The 17750-nt window shown below is 35.5% G+C and overlaps 1 protein-coding gene across 2 annotated transcripts in view; it reads left to right on the top strand.

Moving 5' to 3' along the window:
• LOC111512482 (sodium-dependent neutral amino acid transporter B(0)AT3) overlaps positions 1–17750 on the top strand; it is a 42563-nt gene that overhangs the window by 805 nt on the left and 24008 nt on the right. For both annotated transcript variants that reach the window (XM_074173467.1, XM_074173468.1), the window contains exons 2-3: positions 12020–12252; positions 15124–15348. In XM_074173467.1, coding sequence (XP_074029568.1) covers positions 12020–12252; positions 15124–15348 — 458 coding nt within the window. The remainder of the gene's footprint in view (positions 1–12019; positions 12253–15123; positions 15349–17750) is intronic.

The following is a 17750-nucleotide window of genomic DNA, read 5'->3' as shown; positions in this document are numbered from 1 at the left end:
TCTAACTTCAAAGCACCAACTTCACAACGATGGTATGACTGCTAAAATTTCAGTTTTTTGAATAAACAAATAAAATATGTAAATGGAAAAAATTCTTCTGTTCATATTTCTGTTTCGCATTTTCATTTCATTATTTTCATTTTGAATTAAGGGAATATCTTTCAAAAATATTGCCGAAATGTTGATTTCTGAATCAATTTGCCCCTATGTATATACAAAATCTCAAATCAATCAGGAAATTTCTGATATCCTAATGAAGAAATCAGTAGTTATTTCTTTCCATAAAAGCAAGAGTTCTAAAGAAACCGATGATTTTCTACTGCTTACTGAATTAACGGTTATTATTAAATTCTGAAGAAAGCCTTTTGTACCAAAATTATGTCTTTCTGTCAGAGAATAAAATAATTACCTGACATAAAAATGGATTTGGATAAGGTAGATCGATAGAGAGTGTAACTCACGATTCTTTAAAGTATGTTTATGATCACATTGACAAACAAAATTATCGGTGCACTCCTCTTCAATCTATCTAAAACGTTTGACACTCAAGATCAGACAATTAAAAATTATACAGTTTCCTGAAAGAGCTTTCCCTTCAAGTGGCCGTCGATGGATATCTCTCTAATACTTTCACCATCAACGCTGGTGTTCCCCAGGGATCCATATTGTCTCCAACCCTCTTTTCATTGTATATCAACGATATACATAATTTGCGATATCGCGTTATGAACAGTCGTTAATCAAGTGCAGAACAAATACCAATAGTTAAGACATGAAAATGATAATTATATGAACGTTTGAGAGACGTGGTGAAGGTTGCGAAGGAATTAGAAAAGATGTCAATTTCAGTTGATTTGGATATAGTGTTGTGAGATTCATAAGGCATATTCAAGGAAGAGTTCAAACTGATATTAGTTTTACTATGATTTGTTTGAAATGAATATGCATTGTTCCGAACCAGAAAATTTCACACACCTCAGCAAATTTTGATGATTTATAAAGCTCAGATCAGACCTTTCATTGGAGTACTGTTCTCATGTATGGAGCTCTGCCTCTGAGCATATCCTGAAGCTACTGGAATCCATCCAGAAAAAAGCCATCCGCCTGATCGGAGCGCGAACATCACTTGCAAACTTGATAAACTGGAACAGGGGTCTCCAAACTTTGAAGCCTTCGGGCCATAATGATTTTTTCAGTTTGTTCCAAGGGCAAACTTACGCTTTTTTGCATTTCAATTATTATTGTGTATTGTGACACTTAACGACATCTAGTGGCGAGTAGTGGTACTAGGTACTATTTTTTTCAGCTACACGCTAGGTGGCATTAGGTGTTATTAAATATTTGGAATTACCGCGTTGGTTCGAGAAAGTTCTGGTTCTAGCTAGTGTATTCCGATCACCTCGAGATGGCAGTAATAATTGCATATAAAAAGGCTAGCGGCGCAACTGCGAATTAGTCTGCGTAGGAAAGGCGAAGGAAGCGAAACTGTCTATTGTGAAATAAAGTAACACCCGTCAATAAAATTATTTTGATTTGACTTATTGTTTTTATGTGTGATTTGTTAGTATGGAAAAGAAGCAAAAAATCGACAGTGAATGCAGAACGTTCCAAGAAAAATGGAACTTTCAGTATTTTGTGATTGAGTCCAGTAATAAGGCGCTATGTTTAATTTGTAATGGAACCATAGCTGTTCTCACAGACTATAACATTAAACGACACTATGGATCGAAACATCTTCAAAGTAACTCCAAGTATACAGGAAGTTTGCGGAAGGAAAAATTTGAAGCTTTGAAACGCGGACTCAAATCGCAGCAATCTTTGTTTACCAAAGCGAATACTGGACAAGAGTCTGAAACTCGCGCCAGCTTTCGTGTGGCTCTTGAAATCGGAAAACGTGGCAAACCATTCACCGATGAAGAAATATGCCCCGAAAAGGTAAATTTATTTAAAAGTGTTAGTTTGTCAGCAAACACCGTGGCTTGGAGGGTGCAAGACATCGCAGAAAATAAATCATCTCAACTGTCTGACAAAAATGGACATCATGAGTGGTTTTCTCTAGCATTGGATGAGTCAACGGATGTGTCAGATACTGCTCAGGTGTTGATTTTTATTCGTGGAGTAGATAAAAGCTATGAAGTGTATGAAGAACTTCTTGATATTGACAGTATTCACGGCACGACAACTGGGGCAGATATTTTTAAGGGATTTGAAAATGCCATTAATAAAAAGAACCTTCGATGGAGAAATTTGAAATCTATAACAACTGATGGAGGCAAAAATATGTATGGTAAAAATAAAGGAGTGGTTGCACTTGTATCAAAGGCTGTAAAAAATGATGGTGGTTCGAAACCATTAGTCTTACATTGTCTCATTCATCAACAGTCCTTGTGCGGAAAATGTTTGGATATGTCTGAAGTTCTAAAACCAGTCATATCATTTGTTAACTTCATCAGATCCACTGGGCTGAATCACCGACAATTCTGCGAGTTTATTCAACAGATTGGAGAAAATGATTTACCATATCATACTGCCGTACGCTGGCTTAGTTGCGGAAAAGTCCTCAAGCGCTTTTTTGAACTTCGAGCAGAGATCGAAATTTTTCTAAATGAGAAGCAGCGCCCTTTTGCCGATTTAAAAAATAGTGAATGGATGTGGAAGTTACCCTTCTATGTCGATTTGACAAATTATATGAACGAACTGAATTTGAGATTGCAAGGAGAAAATCAGCTTCTCCCTGATTTACACCAATATCAAATCCTTCAGGCAGAAAATAATACTATTTCAAATCATCTAAAAGAACAATTCGTTCAGGCCAGCCTCAACACCCTACACAGTAGGTTAATGGACTGACACCTATCAGAAAACAACTACTCCCCTGGCTAATACCACGAAGGGCGTTGGATTATATCCGACAGGTGTCAGTGCAGGATTCTTCACTGAAGTTATTCCTGCATATGCTGTTGGCGATACAACTGCCGCCATAGATTTTCAATTATTGGAACACACTTGCAGACCGGTTTCGGGCTGTTTGGCCACTCGTCAGTGCAAGGTAGTGTATATCATCAACATAAAGTCGATGATTTCCGATAATTGAAAATCGAATTCCGTCAGAGTATCATTCCTCGAACTAAGCTGAAGACTACAACAAACAACAGGTTTGTCGTCACTCCATCTGCCTGTGAACGAGGTAACCAACTGCATATCCAAATTTACCCAATTCCTCGTAAAAGGAAAGAAATCTTTCACGTATAGTCAGTGGGCATACTTGAAGACTGGCTAGTCCATTAACCTACTGTGTAGGGTGTTGAGGCTGGCCTGAACGAATTGTTCTTTTAGATGATTTGATTTATAGCCAGTCTTCAAGTATGCCCACTGACTATACGTGAAAGATTTCTTTCCTTTTACGAGGAATTGGGCAAATTTGGATATGCAGTTGGTTACCTCGTTCACAGGCAGATGGAGTGACGACAAACCTGTTGTTTGTTGTAGTCTTCAGCTTAGTTCGAGGAATGATACTCTGACGGAATTCGATTTTCAATTATCGGAAATCATCGACTTTATGTTGATGATATACACTACCTTGCACTGACGAGTGGCCAAACAGCCCGAAACGGTCTGCAAGTGTGTTCCAATAATTGAAAATCTATGGCGGCAGTTGTATCGCCAACAGCATATGCAGGAATAACTTCAGTGAAGAATCCTGCACTGACACCTGTCGGATATAATCCAACGCCCTTCGTGGTATTAGCCAGGGGAGTAGTTGTTTTCTGATAGGTGTCAGTCCATTAACCTACTGTGTAGGGTGTTGAGGCTGGCCTGAACGAATTGTTCTTTTAGATGATTTGATTTATAGCCAGTCTTCAAGTATGCCCACTGACTATACGTGAATAATACTATTTCAATCGCAATTACGTGAAAAATGTTTCACACATTTTGAAACATGTGAAATATTCAGCCACACTACAGACACTGAATTTCCCGTCAATTTTGCAATCGAAACTTTGAGTGCTTTGAAGATAAATTTTGATACTCGTTTTTCAAATTTTGATGTCATTGCGAATGAAATTGAACTTTTTCAAAATCCTTCTGATTCTGACATTGAAACCCTGGCTCCGGAAGTCCAAATGGAAATTATTGATTTACGGTGCAGTGATATGCTCAAGAACAAATATCAAAATTCATCTTTGTTGGAATTTTATAAGAGTTTTCCACTGGAACAATTTGATAATTTGCATAAATTTGCTCGTGGGTTGTTTTCTGTTTTTGGTACTACTTACTTGTGTGAGAAAACGTTTTCCAAGATGAAGTACACAAAGAATGTTTACAGATCTCAATTAACCGATGAGCATCTTAAATCTCTTTTGATAATTGGTACAAGTAAAATTGATCCACAACTACAAAGTATTGTCAGTGGAAAATCACAATTATATAAATCTCATTAGTGTTTTTGTTTTACTGTGATTCATTTCAATTATTTGTTAGTTATCAGTATGCTCAAACTAAGATACTTAAGTTAAGTTTTCTTTGTCATCATTTCTGTCGTCAAGTTTTACCTTACAAGTAAATAAAACCGAGTAATTATCATTCTGTGTTTTCTTCTTCAACTTTTCACAGCAATAGTAACAACAATTAGGTAATCATTGCCTGTCGCGGCCCAGATTGATGACAGTAAATCATTGGCTGTCGCGGGCCGGATTGATGACAGTGGCGGGCCGGATTTGGCCCGCAGGCCGTAGTTTGGAGACCCTTGGTCTGGAACATCGAAGAAAGGTTGGTGATTTGTCTCTCTTCTATAGATACTTTCACGGAAAGTGTTCAAGTGTTTTGGCACAATCGATTCCACCAAGAGCAGTACAAATAAAAATAATTCAAAAATGACATGGAGGAATCTCGCAGATTAGGGTATTACTACAAAATCATCCTCGCAAACCAATAGCCTGCCAATTGAACTACGTAGACCTGAAGAAATCAATGACTATTTTTTAAACGTGGTTGGACATTCAATAGTAAATGATAACACTCTTTCATTCTACAATAATAATAAATTGAACGCTCCTATGAACTTTTCCCTCACCGATATATGTGATGATGATATTTCGACGGCTATCAAAGGAATAAAATCTAATGCTTTAGGTATTGACAATATAAACATCAAGAGGATTTTTTAGTGATACCACACTGTATTGATGAAGTAAAACATTTTTTTAACAAGTCCTTCAGACAGGGTACTTTTACAGATGTTTGGAAGGTTGCTAATATAATTCCAATTCCGAAAAAGAATGCAATTACCACGTTCAGTAACCTACGCCCTATCAGCATGCTACTCTCATCCTCTAAAATATTCGATAAAAATGTTTCCTGTCAAATAAAAGCTTTTCTTGAAGAAAATCGAATACTCCCGTACGAGCAGTCTGGATTCCGCAAAAAACATGGAACACAGACTGTTCTCTTGAAAGTAATCGACGATCTTGCGAGATTCAGAGATCAATCAAAAGTCACTCGTTCAATGAAATTTTCAATTTTCCTGCACTTATTGTGAATTTATCGTCCATGTAATTTCCTGTAGGTCGCCCCATAGGTCTGATAGATCTCTAGGGATACAGCTTAATTGAAAACGCAGACCGTTGATCAATCTGCTTGTTTTTCATGTCTCGTGAGTTTTCCACGAGCGAAGAAATTATCCAATCAACCTTGAACTCTCGCATGTCACCAAAACATAACTGTAAATTAAAAGGCTCAATCAAAGACATGGAATATTACTTGATGAACATGATTGCCTCAGTTTGATTGCTTTTATGGGTTGAAAGCAATTCTTTTTGTGAAGCGGAAAATGAAGAAGTCATGATGAGCGAACGGATAATCTTTTTTGTATGATATGCACTATTCAAAACCATTTCAGAGGCTTTTAAAAACGATTATCCTTTCTGCAGTACATTCATTTATTCGTTATTTATTTACTCTAATACTTTTTAGCGAGTTCTACCACTGAAAGTTCACATTTATTTCCTTATATTGTAGTATTTACATCAGCATAGCGTTTCTTGTTTTCAGTCATCGAATGAGCTCCCAGAAAAAGTCAAGGGGAGTGAGGTCAGGTAATCTGGAAGGCCCCCTTTCCGGGGGCCTTCCAGATTACCTGACCTTTATTGAATAATGGCATGTACTGAAAATATGATGTGATTAAGTCAAGTTCATCCAATAATTTGTTCAGAAAGACACTCCATGAAATATATATGTCTTGGACCATTCAAAAAGGAATCATAAAGAAATAGATCAATAATTCATTACCCAATTATTTTTCCTTCGACAGTAATGCCGGTTTTTTCTGTTGTAGATTTCAGAAATAGAAATTTGAGTTCGTTGAACCACTCGTTACTAACGACGGAAATGCATGTCGATAATGACTGATATACCATTGAGAAAAAACGAATACAGGGTGGTACTGAATAAGTGTGAAAAATTTAAGGAGGTGATTCCTCATCGAAAACAAAAAAAATAGGATCTTTCATATAAAGAAACTTCATTGGAGCATCCCTTGTTAAGATACAGCCCCTTAAAGGGGGTACATAAAATTTGTATAACAATTTTTTTCACAAGCACTGAAGAAGTTACAATATTGAAATTAACCTGGAGTTTTGTACTACCAAAAAGACACTTAGCCAGAAATTTATTTGGTTTACTCCATGGTTGTAAGGGGTGGAAAACGCAACCCCTAAAATTCATTTCCAATGTAACTTTTAGTCTTATTATTTGTTTACCAATTAAACATTTATTTCCGATAGCTTGTTTCATTCTAAACAAAAAATGTCTCTTGTCTTATTCCCAAAATAAACCAGTTCGCAGCAAAAAATTATTTTACGAACAACTACAGAGATACATCGTCATAAATGCGAACTGGATTTATTGTTATTTTGTAGTTAGTACCTGCATTAAACGATTAAAGGGTAATAAACAAAACTAATTTATTAATAACAAAAAACACAACATGTACAAATCATAGTAAATGTTCAATATGTCTACCTTCAGACATTACGCATACGTCTAGACGTCGGCGCATTGAGCCACGTATTCGCTCAAATATTCCTGGAGTCTCTCTGATTACCCTGCACGCATCGATGATGCGGCTTCTTGAGTCCTCTACATCGCGAACAGGAGTACGATAAACCAAATGCTGCAAAAGGCGTCAAGTCGGGTGATCTAGGTGGTCAATGATGTTCTCAGTTACGTCCAATAACTTTGCCTCTGAACATTTGTTGGAGGGACTGTTTTACAGCAACCGTGTGATGTATTGGTGCGCCATCAAGCTGATACCATAGGTCGTATTTAATATTTAAAGGCATATTATCTAAAACTTCACTAACCTCATTATTTAAAAGGTTGAGATAATCGATGGATGATAAATTTTCCCTAAAGAAAAGTGGCCCAACTATTTGATCGTTAAGTATCCCACACCATACATCAGTGATCAGGAAAACTGATCACCGCATTCAACTGTGAAATTGGGATTTTCTTGGCAATCGGCAATTTTGAGAACTTACCGTTCCATTTGAAGAGAACGTTGCCTCATCTGTCCATAAAATTTTATACGGAAACTTTACATGTTCTTCTCTCTCTCCTTGAAACCAGAATGAAAACCCTAAACGGACATCACAATCTCGTTTTTTTAATGTGTTGATAAATTTTGGCTTGTAAGGCCAAAATTCATTCTTTAATAAAATTTTTCTTTCTCTCTTGTATTCGGTATTTTTTATAATATCGGTTATGCTCGTTTGTCCGTGTTCAATAAGTTTTAAACTAATGTTAAGTTGGGCCTCCTCATCATATTTACTTGGAGTGTGCTTCTTCTTAAATTGATTTGCTACGGATCCTGTTTCTCTGAATTTCGACATTATTAGTAGTATGTTGAACATTTTTTCCTGGATGCCGTTCATTAAAAATGTTAGCTCCTTGCCGGTATGGTGTGTTCTCACCACATATTAAAACTATTTCTATTCTTTCCCGAAGAGACAACATTATTGCAACAATAACTGTTAAAAATTTGACAAGTAAATCAACAACTTGACACTACCACAGCATGCATTTTGTTTGTCAAGACCAACTTAAAATTTTTATTCAACGTGATTAGGCATCCTTACCGCCCTAGTTAGTGTTTATAAATAATCTGTAAATACTGAATATTGAAATTTTAATGTAATTTCAACTCTAGTAATTTTATTATTACTTATTGCAGTTTTTGAGTTGTGCTGTTTTTTTCAAAATTGAAGGTACTGACGTTTGTTTAAGGAAATAGCCAAGTGATTGAAACTTTGCACCAGTCACGTTAAAATTTTTATAGCACATTTTTAATTTCTCTCTAAAAATGTCCGTATAAGTAAAAATTTATCAGAAAAATTAAACTCCATGATGTGTTTGTTATGTATACATGAATTGATGACAATTAACCGAACTTGTTTTTTAAAATTAAGGGGATATCTGTCAAAAATAAGCAAAACGTTAACTTTATCCTAGTTTCATAAAATTCAGCATATGGATATAAAATTACCGTAGACACAACTTTTTCAAGTAACATTTTGTTAAATTCGATCTAGAAATGCACTTTTTCAATTTTTTTCAAAAAAAAAGTTGAATTTGACAAACACTGAACGTCAGTGGGTCACAGTTGGCCAAATCATTTAAACTTAAATTCAAAGCACAAATAAGTGCGGAAGTTAAACTTCATTGAATCTTTTCCAAAAAAAAGTTTCCCATATGGTGCGCACTTTAATGGTGACACTGTATATGAATATTTTCCTGTTGCTGTGATATAAACCTTTGATGTTTGCTTTTAATAAAACACCAGAAACTACTTCTCCCAGACAAACCCAATACCTGGATTTCATTGGTTAGTTTTCAACAGACATTATGTATATAACAACGATTGCCTATAATCCAGATAAACAAGTTGATAGAGCGAAATTACGTATTCTTCCTCCTTCCTGGAAAAACGAGCCAGAAATATGGTTCAATTCTATCGAAGCTCTTTTCAAGCTCATTCACAATCGTGCGCTGACACCACAATATCACTATAGGTGTAGAATTCAATTCACCTAGTTTCATTTAGACTTGGAACAGAATTATTCATAGATAGCTCCGTAAAACCCACCCTCCGGTAATATTCCCAGCATGGTGTATTTATAGCTCGCTTGTGCATAGACGATATTGATTTGTTGTGGGAAAATGGTACGCAGTTAGCCAATGTGAGGTTTTTCAACCTTATATCGAGGGAAGCAATCAACGGATCGATCTGAGAACCCAAACAAAACTCTACTTAATTCTGCTGATGGCATCTAATCGATGAAAAAATTATTGCAAATTTGTTAAACAGCTGGAATTGTGAACATCTGTTCGGCACGAGTGTACTGTGTTAGGAATCACACGTTAAAAGAAAAGACCTCGTTGGTCCTTAGCTTGCACAAATTTCGAATTCTGAGGGTTGTCGTTCGTAGGGGGACGACAGCTGGTTAACGGAAAAACTGATTTCAATAGATTTTTTCACAGATAAACAAATGTTAACATCACTCTACGACACTCGCTAAATTTAAACATTCTGCTCATTTTACGCGGTTTATATCAGCTTCACCTATATGTATGTATGTAAGTTTGTATGTATGTTTGTTTGCTTGTAACTCTCAAGCTCGGGATCTGTACTGACACAATTATCGGCATTATTGCTTAATCTATTCGCGGACAGATGGCGCTGTACCTCCTTGATAGGTTATTCACGAGAAAATCAAAATAAAAAACATATTTAAAGAATTATGAGTGCTAGCAAAATTTTGTACTACAGATGAAATATTTAGATATTTAAATATTTTCAATTACCCGTGATTCATTACAGAAAAAAAGTTTTGAACGAAATGGAAGATACATTTTAAAATCTAATTTGATTAGCAGGAAACCAGAATATGGATATCAACAATGAAAACGTTATCGTAAATTGTACACCTAAAAAATTCAGTTACTTAAATATTTCAAAAAATCGAAATATCAGAATCAATAAATAATTTTAAACTTTTTGTTCTATGTTCTTTAAAAGCGTGTTTTTTAGTTTTACCAAAGTATATTAATTTTGAATAGCCCAAGTATACGTTCATCTTCAGTAATTAATCGGGTACCAGTTTATATGATAGAAAAGATAATATCTGATAAAACTCATCAAATATTTATGAGTAAATTATACCCAAATACTAAAAACATGTGAATAAAGTAGCATTAATTACTCAGGTGAAAATATTCAAAATTAATTGTCTACATACAAAATACTAACAGCTTTCATAAGTAATAACAATTTAGGCAAAATTCTGTTCAATGCAAAACCCAAACGGGTGAAAAAATCAGGTATAGTAGAATAGAGTGTGGGAAATGCTCTGCAGTATATATAGGCCAAACCGGTATAAATATTGACTGACAAAAAATCTACAATGTATGAACATCTACAAAAATCAAAACACAAAATAAGTAGAGATAATCTCAAAAACCTACACACATGTAATAAAGGAAAGAAAATGCATTCGTTGTCAGCCATGAAAATTAATACATCAATTAAAAACCCGAAATATATAGCTCTAAACGAGCAGCTCGATTTACGTAGGTCTCCATTCTCGAATTCTCAAGTTTGACAACCCCGGTAATCTCTATGATCTACACTGTTGAATTTCATTTGCACCTTCGTTCATTTAAATACCTCCCCTTTCAGCTTGCCTGAAAGTTTTTTTTTTGCTTTCTACTACTCCATCTTGATACAAAAAAAGGATTAGGAAATCTTCCAAAGAAAGGAAGGAAGTAATCAATTTGAAAATAAATAACTCTATACATGGTTGTGTAGATCATGCAAAGAAGTAACATTCAGACACAAACTGAAAGAAAGTCCTCCTGAAACAGCTACTTTCATATAAACATTGAATTACACGAAAGAAAATTCTTTCGAAACAAATATTTCTATATGAACACTGAATTAAACAGAAGATACTTCTCTCTACTCAGTTTGTATTTCAATCATTCGTTGTGGATTAAAGTCAGATATCATTCACATGAGTTCTACTTTAAATGAATGGTAAAAAATTGTACTTACATGGAACACTGTCATCCTCACTGGTATACATCGATGTTTCGCCGTAAGACACTTGCCCTAAGGCTCTTCAGTACTAAACTGGAAAACATTATAGAAAATACACACAATTCATTCACGAATTACTATTTTTAATGTCATGGAATAAGCTTGATCTGCTTATGTCATCGATGACATCGTAATGACATTCTTTCACCTATTTGATTTAATCCCAGCCAAGAGGAATCTTATCAATCTACTCATGTCATTGACGACAATACGTAAGACATTCATTCGCTTATTCGATTAAATCCCAGTCAAAGGAATCTTATTCAAAATGAAAGGGAGATAATTTTGATGAACTTCTGAGAAAGAAAGGTTCTGGATTTTTACTTCTCCATCTCTATGGAAATTTCTTTGGAAATTTTCCAAAGAAAGAAAGGAAACAATTAATTTCAAAAAATTAACTCTATACATAAATGTGTAGATCATGCAAAGAAGTAACTTTCAGACACAAACTGCAAGAAAAGGCCCTCCAGAAACCCCTACTTTCATATAAACCTCAAATCAAAGAAAAGAAAAATACTATCGAAACAAATTTTGAGGTTATGTGAAAAAATTGTGACAAAAGTTGTAGATCTTTTTATCACCTAAAACTCTTTTTCCATAGGACTTGTAGTTTTACCGGAAATCAAGATAAACCATTTTTAACCTTACAAACTCACCCCCTTCCACTTCCCGAACTCAGATTTCCTTTCATTTTTATCATAGTCTTCTCCTTTTCCACTGGGTTCCATCCTGCTATTATTTTTTTCATTTTTTACAATTTTTGAAGGCTTCAGCCCTGATCTATATCTACAGACGTTTTACAAAAAGCGTCATATGACCTATCATTTGAAAATAATATGTTAATCGGTATTTTTCTCCTTCCAGGTGCCTTCCTGATACCCTTTGCTGTGATGCTAGTGCTAGAGGGCATCCCTCTCTTCCTCATAGAATTAGGAATCGGGCAGAAGATGCGACTGGGTTCTTTAGGAGTCTGGAACACTATCCATCCATGGTTGGGGGGAATCGGAATTTCCTCTTGCATCGTTACTTTTTTTGTAGCCCTCTATTACAACGTCATCATCACTTGGTGCTTCTATTATCTCTTCAACAGTTTTCAGGTGAGTTAATTTCAGATTCAATTCATTTTTGTTGAGCGAAACGTTCAGTGCAGGATAAAAATGATGTCTTATTTTTTCTACGTGCCTGGGTTATAATCAGCCACATTAAATTCTCGAAGCTGACTAAAGGTTGGTCAGTTATCATTACATTTTTAGTATCGTTCGCATCTTATGATCTTTATAGACATCTCTCTTTCAGATTCCTACTTCTTCACTATTCAAAATTGAAAATACAGTTTTCCAAATGAAAAAATAATAGGAAATATTCATCTGTGAGTTATATGATTAGTTTCAACCTCAGTTATGGGGCCATTCAGTGTAATACTGAAATGTTATAATCAAAAAGGCAGATAGTCTCTGATACTTGAGAATTTATCTCAATTATACCATTTTTTCAACATAATTTATCTTGGAATACCACAAGGCTCAGTACTCGGACCTACCCTATTTATGCTTTATATCAACGACTTGACTATCATCAATGTATATTGTTATATTGATCAATATATATTAATGATAGTCAAGTCGTTGATATAAAGCAGAAATAAGGTAGATCCGAGTACTGATCCTTGTGGTACTCCAAGATAGATTATGTTGAAAAAATGGTTGGAAGCGAATTATTTTGCGCCGTAATATGTTTTACCTAAAAATGGGGTGTTCCATCGCGAGTGGCGGACAGTGTATATCACTTTGGCCAACCTCATTCAGGTGGTAGGTGCATTTTGAAAATTTTCATCAGTCCTGAGAGTTTCATCGTTCCACCTCGAATATTACAGAATATACGGGGGTGTTTCCATAAGAAGTGAGACAAATTCGGATTTTTCAGGACTGGAATTTTTTCAGGAAAAAAGTGTATTCGTAGTAAGTTGGTAGTCCTGATTACGAATCTGAAGAAATTTCGAGCCTATTTTGCCCTCTAATATGTTTTACCGTAAAAATGGAGTGTTCCATCGCGAATGGCGGACAGTGTATATCACTTTGGCCAACCCCATTCAGGTGGTAGGTGCATTTTGAGCATTTCCATCAGTCCTGAGAGTTTCATCGTTTCACCTCGAATATTACGGAAGATACGGGGGTGTTTCCATAAGAAGTGAGACAAATTCGGATTTTTCAGGACTGGAATTTTTTCAGGAAAAAAGTGTATTCGTAGTAATTTGGTAGTCCTGATTACGAATCTGAAGAAATTTTGAGCCTATTTGCCCTCTAATATGTTTCACCGTAAAAATGGGGTGTTCCATCACGAGTGGCGTACAGTGTATATCACTTTGGCCAACCCCATTCAGGTGGTAGGTGCATTATGAGTATTTCCATCAGATCAGAGAGTTTTATCGTTCTACCTCGAATATTACGGAAGATACGGGGTGTTTCCATGAGAAGTGAGACACTGTAGAGAGTGAATTTATTTCATTCAGGTATTTTGAAAATTATCTTTGAATTTGTATGTGTGTTTGTGAACATTTGTTCATAAAAAAGATTATTGGCTCTAGAGTCCTAACCATTCCTAACCACTTCGCAAATCGTACCCTCCTTTCGTAATCCTTTTCATTGAGGTGATGAACTTTGCGTATCCTGTAGCATTTATATTCGTTCTTTTTCAAAATAGTCCTGGTGGGTTTTACAGAAATCCCCATTTCGTGGGCAATTTATCGTAAAGAACAATCTTGATTAACATAATTTTTGTAACTGGTCAATCCTAAATTGAAAAAAATATGTTTTCACTGTGTAAATTTTTATGTAGTAATATTTGCTTACCCATAACATTCATTTGATTTCTCACACTTCCAGTAACCACACATTTTCTTGTTTTCTTTCTGTCAAATGCATCTTAGTCCCTCAAATTTCTTTCTAATCGTCTGAACATTTGGATGTTCGGAATATGACGATTCGGATATAGCTCTCAACATACATATTCCTCGCCAAAAGAGGATTTCTATTTGATTTTGCATATCTAAATAGTATATCAGTCCTTTCATCATTTTAATACATCTTTGATATGTTCATAAACGTCTGACAGTTCTCAACAGATATCAACAATGCAGGCAATTTTCTTGCCATAGAAACCAAGCAAAGCCTAAGCGTTCAAGATGCTAAATGAATTGAGATGCTATTTGATCATACCAAATTATACAACAATCGAAGTTTGACCATAAACACTTCACTTCACAAACACTTCACAAAAGAAGTAAACACAGGACAGTAATTTAAAATTGATGTCACTGATGATGGTGGTTATTTCAAATGAAACGCTTTGAAAATATCAAATGTGATATACCCTTGGATTGTAAACTTATCGCTTTAACAATATCTGTAATAACAAAGACAGGTCTGTGTTTACAAAAAAGTTGATGGTGACCATGTTGACACGAAACGTTTTATCGAATATTCATCATTACATCGTCATAGCACACTTCGGATAAAATAATATTTCCTTTTTCCATTTTTTGATATCTTCCGAAATAACAATTCTATTCGAAAAAAACGAAAAATGGCATTTTTGGTTTTTTCCCGAGAGTCCCCATCTACGGCACTCTTACGGTATTGACGAGACACTGGTGTCTTATTGTAACTATTGGTTCCCCATCCTCAGGTTCATACAAGCTAATAAGCCTGATGTAGTCCTTCTCGACCATCAGAGCAAGACGATATTTGTCGTGGAGTTTTCAGTTCCTCGCGAGACGAATATCGTCCGAAAAGAGGAGGAAAAACGGATAAAATATCGACATTTTCACTTCGAATTTTCTTCGACCATTGTATTGTCCTCGATATCAGTTACCTGTTTTCTCATTTAGTCGTCTTCGTATCTGTTAAGGTTTAGAATATAGCAATCCATTATTTTGGTTAAATGTGACACATTTCATTTTTTCTTTTCAGTACCCTCTTCCTTGGGAATCCTGTCCTCTGGATAAAAATGGATCTTTGAACATCGAATGTGATAAATCTTCTGCGACTGCTTACTTCTGGTACCGCACTACGCTAGATGCTTCTCCCGACATAGAAACTCCTGGTCTGCCACGGTGGTGGATTGCACTTTGCCTGCTACTCTCTTGGGTCATCGTGTTCTTCATCGTCATGAAGGGAATCCAGAGTTCTGGAAAGGTTAGTGAATAAATTAGAAATATCTGGTGGATGTGAACACTGCAACAGTCGTTTAAAATAATGCCTCGACTTTCTTTCCCAATATTGGCCTCACGAAGAAGTACTTGGTGGTATTATGTTTGAATTGACTTCTACCGATCGCTCAACCATGATACCTCCAAAATCTGACCGTTCAGTTCTAGAAATGCTTCACTTCTATAAGTTGAAGAGAGCATTGCTACCGCTCCTTCTAAGGCTGAAAAATTTTCATTCATACATCCCACAGGTAGCGAGAATGAGAGTTCAGATCCTCTATAGCAGAAAGTATCCAGCCTCACAATCAGTAGGGCCCAATCACTAATGGACAACTCTAACGGAGTTATTGTCGACATATAAAAGAGTTTCCAAAAACAGTAGATGCTTGGTGTTAGCAGCACCATCTAGTTGGTAGAATCTTGAATGTTGAAGTAGAATGTTACAGAAAGTTCATTTTGTTGGAACCAATTTATTAAAATACAACCATCAGATTTATTAAAAACTCACCCAGCCATTTGACACTCCTGCAATCTATTTTTTGTCATATCCAATTAACTGAATTAAGGGGATCCCCGAAAATAAAAACATTCAATTGGACTGATTTAAATCTCGATCAGTGTTCTTTCACTCAAATGTAGATGATGGCGGAATCTTGCGATTATTGGTAGGGTAAAATAGAAATAGATAAAATCTAAATCAAATTTCTGTGTGTTTTTATGTTTATCCACGAGCGATCTTTGAGTTAAAACCCTTTTCTATGCATATATTATTTGTAGTTTTCTATTGTAGTGATTAAATATTATTACAATTTTTGTTTTTCGAATGTTTATTCATGTTATGTATATTTTTCGAAACACGTTATTTACTTTCAATAGTTTTGAAATAGAAGTCATTTAAAATATAGTTTATTCATTTTGTGTTCGTGAAAAAAACGTGTAGTAGGTACCTACTATTTTTCCCGTGTATAATACACATTTTTTTTTCTGTGACGAAAAAAAAGACGATTTGATTGATTGAAAAAACATATTATTAAATTATGTTAAAGTCAGAAAATTATCGATGTGAAATTTGAATTTTTAAACAGGTAGGCTGTTGTGCTTATAGCGTTGTTAGGAAACCAATCAATAGAAAATCAAATATAAATGGAAAATGTATCAATCAGGTTGTGGGTAGCAATCAGTTTTATGAAGTACCTGAAGCAGTGACTAATTATACTGCTACACTTTTAGTTGAATCTGAGGGAGACTTGATGACACTAAAGAAACATGGCGGTTGGAAGTCATCAACGGTCGCTGAAGGGTATGTTGATGAATCGGTAGCACACAGGACAGAAATAGCTAATAAAGTGTTTAGAACGTTTGGCAGTGCTGAAATAACACCCACACCCGATTTACGACCAGATACCGCAGTTGTGTCCATGGCAGAAAAAAATATAAGAAAAAAAGTATTTCGGGAACTGAAACAATTCAACAGAGCAACGTTTGCCAAATGGTGACATTTACCAGTGGAACGTTTACTTTTATACTTACAGAACAATGTTTGCTCAATGCTGACATTCACCAAAAGTAACGTTTACCTTTTTTACCTACAGAGCAACGTTTGCTCAATGGTGATATTCACCAAAGGTAACGTTTACCTTTCATACTTACAGAGCAATGTTTGCTCAATGCTGAGATTCATCAAATGTAACGTTTACCTTTTTTGATTACAGAGCAACGTTAACTAAATGGTGACGTTCACCAAAGATAACGTTCAGCTTTATACCCACAGAACAATGTTTGCTCAATGCTGACATTCACCAAAGGTAACGTTTACCTTTTTCACTTACAGAGCAACGTTTGCTCAATGGTGACGTTCACCAAAGGTAACGTTCAGCTTTATACCCACAGAACAATGTTTGCTCAATGCTGACATTCACCAAAGGTAACGTTTACCTTTTTTACTTACAGAGCAACGTTCGCTCAATGGTGACATTCACCAAGGTAACGTTTACCTTTCATTCTTACAGAGCAACGTTTGCTCAATGCTGAGATTCATCAAATGTAACGTTTACCGTTTCTGATTACAGAGCAAATGGAACACCTTATCTGGTCATAGACAAATTGTAATTATATTTGAATTGACTTCCACCGATCGCCCAACCAAAATACCTTCTAAATCTGACTGTTCCAGTTTTAGAAACCTTTCACTTGTTCACAAATTTTTTTGTCCAAGTTGAAGAGAGCGTTGCTACCGCACCTTCTAGGGATGAAGACGTTTCATCATACATCCCACAGGTAGCGAGAATTTTATTCAAACTGAAAGGTTAGATACTCTGTAGCAGAAAGTACCCAGCCTCATAATCTATAGAGTCCAATCACTAATGGACAACTCCAACAGAGTTAGTG

The sequence above is a fragment of the Leptinotarsa decemlineata genome, unplaced genomic scaffold (genome assembly GCF_025532065.1).
Source record: "Leptinotarsa decemlineata unplaced genomic scaffold, Ldec_3_MD MMD2_tig00000251_RagTag_RagTag, whole genome shotgun sequence".
Taxonomy (NCBI): domain Eukaryota; kingdom Metazoa; phylum Arthropoda; class Insecta; order Coleoptera; family Chrysomelidae; genus Leptinotarsa; species Leptinotarsa decemlineata.
The sequence above is the reverse complement of the archived record's forward strand: the minus strand, read 5'-3'. Positions and strand labels throughout refer to the sequence as shown.